Source organism: Lactuca virosa, chromosome 7, assembly GCF_052849685.1.
Source record: "Lactuca virosa cultivar CGN04683 chromosome 7, Lactuca_virosa_CGN04683_v6, whole genome shotgun sequence".
Classification (NCBI taxonomy): domain Eukaryota; kingdom Viridiplantae; phylum Streptophyta; class Magnoliopsida; order Asterales; family Asteraceae; genus Lactuca; species Lactuca virosa.
In genome coordinates, this window is record NC_136432.1 from 30,883,383 (window position 1) to 30,886,895 (window position 3,513).

At 33.1% G+C, this 3,513-nt stretch overlaps 1 protein-coding gene across 1 annotated transcript; it reads right to left on the minus strand.

Annotated features, from left to right (window-relative positions):
- Positions 1–225: 225 nt before the first annotated feature.
- Positions 226–2,805, minus strand: PRXR1 (Peroxidase superfamily protein). Its single transcript, XM_079060788.1, has 4 exons — positions 2,536–2,805; positions 2,182–2,370; positions 864–1,029; positions 226–775 (listed from the first exon to the last, which is right to left on the minus strand). Exons 1-4 carry the CDS (start codon positions 2,764–2,766, stop codon positions 366–368), a joined length of 996 nt encoding a protein of 331 aa, XP_078916914.1. The 5' UTR covers positions 2,767–2,805; the 3' UTR covers positions 226–365.
- Between the last annotated feature and the right edge of the window lie 708 nt (positions 2,806–3,513).

Sequence of the window (3,513 nt, forward strand, 5' to 3'; positions counted from 1 at the left end):
CATCCATTATGGCCTTGACAGATTACTTTAATGAATCTGTCTTTCTCCAAAACATCAATTATTTATAGGCCCCTTATATATAATATCTTGCAAATAAAAACAAAGACAGCATTAGATTAATTGCAGAGCTTTTAATTCAACAACCATCTCATGCATCATGCATCATGCATATTCATACTCAACCATCATCCATCCATGCATCCATCCATATCTACATTATCCATTCAACAACAACATTCACTTTCCTAAAAAACATAAACATGTCCTACATTTAACACATATTAGAAGCCAGCATGATGCTCACACCATCATCATCTTCTTAATTATTCCCCATATCATCATCACCATCATCATGAAAGGATTCTTCAATGGCGTTTGTTGGCAACATTGCATTGCTTTCTGATCTCACCTTCATTACCCGTGAGTGGATTGTTCTCAGTAAGAACAGTAATGGCTCTTCCAAAATGCTTAAAGAAATAATCTTGATTCTTTGCCATTTTCTTCACATATGGTTTAGTTCTCTTGTCTGTAGCTAACTGATGATCCACAATCAACAAACCCTTGTTGTCCAATATGTTTCTGTAGTAGTTGTTGTCGAGTTTCATAGGGGTACCACGGTCATTTCTCACATACTGAACTGCCTTGGGGTCGGGGATTGCATCCGGACACTTATGGAGCATGTGCTCAACATGACCCGGGTCAAGAACCGGGTCAACCTCTGGATACAAACGGTGCACTAACTTCACACAGTGTGTCCTACCCACGCTATGAGAACCTGTTTCAAGAAAACCACCATTAATTAGTTTATGAACTACATTAAGAGTATCATGAATGATGATGATGATGATGATAGACATATATACCTAGTAAAGCAACAACACCAGGGGTGTCGATGCCGATGTTCTTGAACCTTTCAAGAACAACAGTCATGGATTCATTATGATCTGGGAGGTATTGCTCCAATATATCAGCTCTGCTCTTCCTGCCATCTCTTCTTCCTGTTTTTAGTGGTATGTATGGCCCTCCAAGCTGCCATTATTAAAAAAAGAAAACAAATTAGACAGAAAAATGATATTTTTTTTAGTAAATTGCTTCGGATAATTATATGATGAAAATAATCTTGGTTATGTAATCAGAAACTAAAAACACAAAGATTACGTGGGTTTTAGTTAATAGTCCAAGGAAGATGACTTTATAAAAGGTTATCTCCTTTTAGGAGGATATGTGATAGATCTTTATTAATTATAAAAATGGGAAGAGACTATAATTCATCACAACCGACAAGTATTGATCTATATTTGTGATTAAAACTCTACGAAAAAGTGGACCTTTTGGCTTTTGCAACACCAAGTACAAGGCTACAAGCAAAGTCTTATTTTTTATTCATATCTTTCTGCTGAATATATAAACAATTGAAGCAACAATAAATGATAATTTTATGGATTGAATGAAAAATGTCCAACTGCCTTTTCTTATCTGTTTTGAATAAGATTTTTTTTAATTAGATAAAAAAAATACGTGACATAAATGCTTAAATATAAAATATATAACAAATTTATAAAAAGATTGGAGTCCATTCCTTATATTAATCCTATATTTTCCTTTACGGATTAAAATAAAAAGAAACCGTTTACATATGGCTTCCTAAATTAACTCAATATCTGTTTAAGTAAAAAAAAAAATCTAACAAGTGCAAACATGTGATGTTCAACAGAAAACAAGCTACAAACCAGAAAAATCATAAATAAAAGAAATAAAACGTGAAATTTACACAATGATTTAAATGTATTTTTGGGTGAAAGTTTTCTATTTATAAATTTATACAAATTTTTTTAATATTCATCGACTACAGAGATTGACGTGAAGTAAACGACCATCTCTCTTATCACCTCTACTTGAAAAGATAAGCAGCAAAGTACAACTAACTAATGCAAGTTGATCAAATCACCTCTCCACATCAAGATATATTTCTTGCAGGGATGACTTAGAGTACAACAAAGTAATGCATGTAGTAAAGAATCCTGATCAAGAAAGAAATAAAGCTTGGATCTTGAAAGAGTAAGAAGTAAAAAAGTACAAGCAACTTATGCATGCAGAAAAGAACCCAGTGGAGATAAAGCTTGTATCTTTAAAAAGAATGGAAACATGTTTAAGAAGAAGAATAGAAGAATCTGAATTTACCGCAACAATTCCATCCCTTCCAGAAAGTACAAGTATATCTGCACAAGATACAACTCCAGGACACTCCCTCTCCAAAGCTTCCTTGATGGTTTCAAGATACCTGAAATTTCTAAGTCCGAAGCTCCTGTCTGTCTCTTTCTCAGACAGTGTTCTTCTTGTTGAGTCCAAAAGCAATGAAGCATCACATGACTGTAACATAGCAAAACAATAGTTGTAAAATCTGCATCAAAACTTGTACTCTATATATATATATATATATATATATATATATATATATATATATATATATATATATATATATATACCATCCATAGATAGATCAGTGTTGTGAACTATGTGCATTAAGAGTTGTACCTCAACACCACAGTCATGGAAGATGTTTCTGAGCCAAGAGAAAGCAGTGTTCTTGTGGCGTTTGTAAAGAAGCATGACTTGTTCTTTAATGATATCTTCAGCTTGTGGGCATGAATCTCTGTAGAAGTTTAAAACAAGGCCTGAGTCTGACTCGGTTGACTCAGTGTCTGCAACTGAAGCAATGGCTAATAGGGAGAAGAGAGCAAAGAAAAGGAGAGCTTTGGTAGCCATTTTTGCTCTCTGTGTAGTAATTGAAACTCACTGGTTTTCAGTGTCTTTTATAATGATCAAGGATCCAGCAATGGCCATGTATTTGCTCAAAATAACCCCACAAATAATTTTATCAAACCAATTACTCTACACCTATGCAAACTAATTAATACGTTTTTTTTGTAAATATTTTACGTAGATTTTAGTTTTATAAATTAAACGTAGTACGTATAGTATTTCTAGTTTTGCCTATTTCAAAGTAATGTATACGCTACAATGAATGTGTCGTCATCGCGTATCCCGTTCCCGTTTATATTAAACAGTATAGTTATGTGTTTTAAATTTCGTTTATTGAAAGTCGTTTATCTATTTATTATATCGATTGCGTTTAGATGAGTAACCTAATTTAAGTTGATGCGTTTTATAAAAGAAAAAAAAAATCACGAAAATGGCCAAAAATAGGGTATAGATGTATGAAAATGATCACATTTTTAGTTTTTTACAAAATTATATGGTCATCAGTTTTGCACTAGGGTCCACTTCGAAATTTCTGAAATTCCAAAAATGCCTCTTAATTATTTAAAGCTTTCTTTTAGATATATCATATCTTCAAAATCTCTCTCAACCTTAACACATACTTAATTACATAGTGGCTTCAAGTTTTGTAACGAAGAAATATGGTACTCACAACAAGAAAAGACACCTTTAGAGACGACAAAAAAGCGTCGCTAATAGTCAATAATGTCGCCCCTAAAGGTATAGGGACGA

What these genes read in the sequence shown, in the direction of transcription:
- PRXR1 (XM_079060788.1), bottom strand. Translation starts at nt 2,766, where the DNA reads ATGGCTACCAAAGCTCTCCTTTTCTTTGCTCTCTTCTCCCTATTAGCC. An exon ending in GAAGGGATGGAATTGTTGCG is followed by an intron (nt 1,030 to 2,181) that starts GTAAATTCAGAT and finishes TAATAATGGCAG; the next exon opens with CTTGGAGGGCCATACATACC. An exon ending in TGGTGTTGTTGCTTTACTAG is followed by an intron (nt 776 to 863) that starts GTATATATGTCT and finishes TTCTTGAAACAG; the next exon opens with GTTCTCATAGCGTGGGTAGG.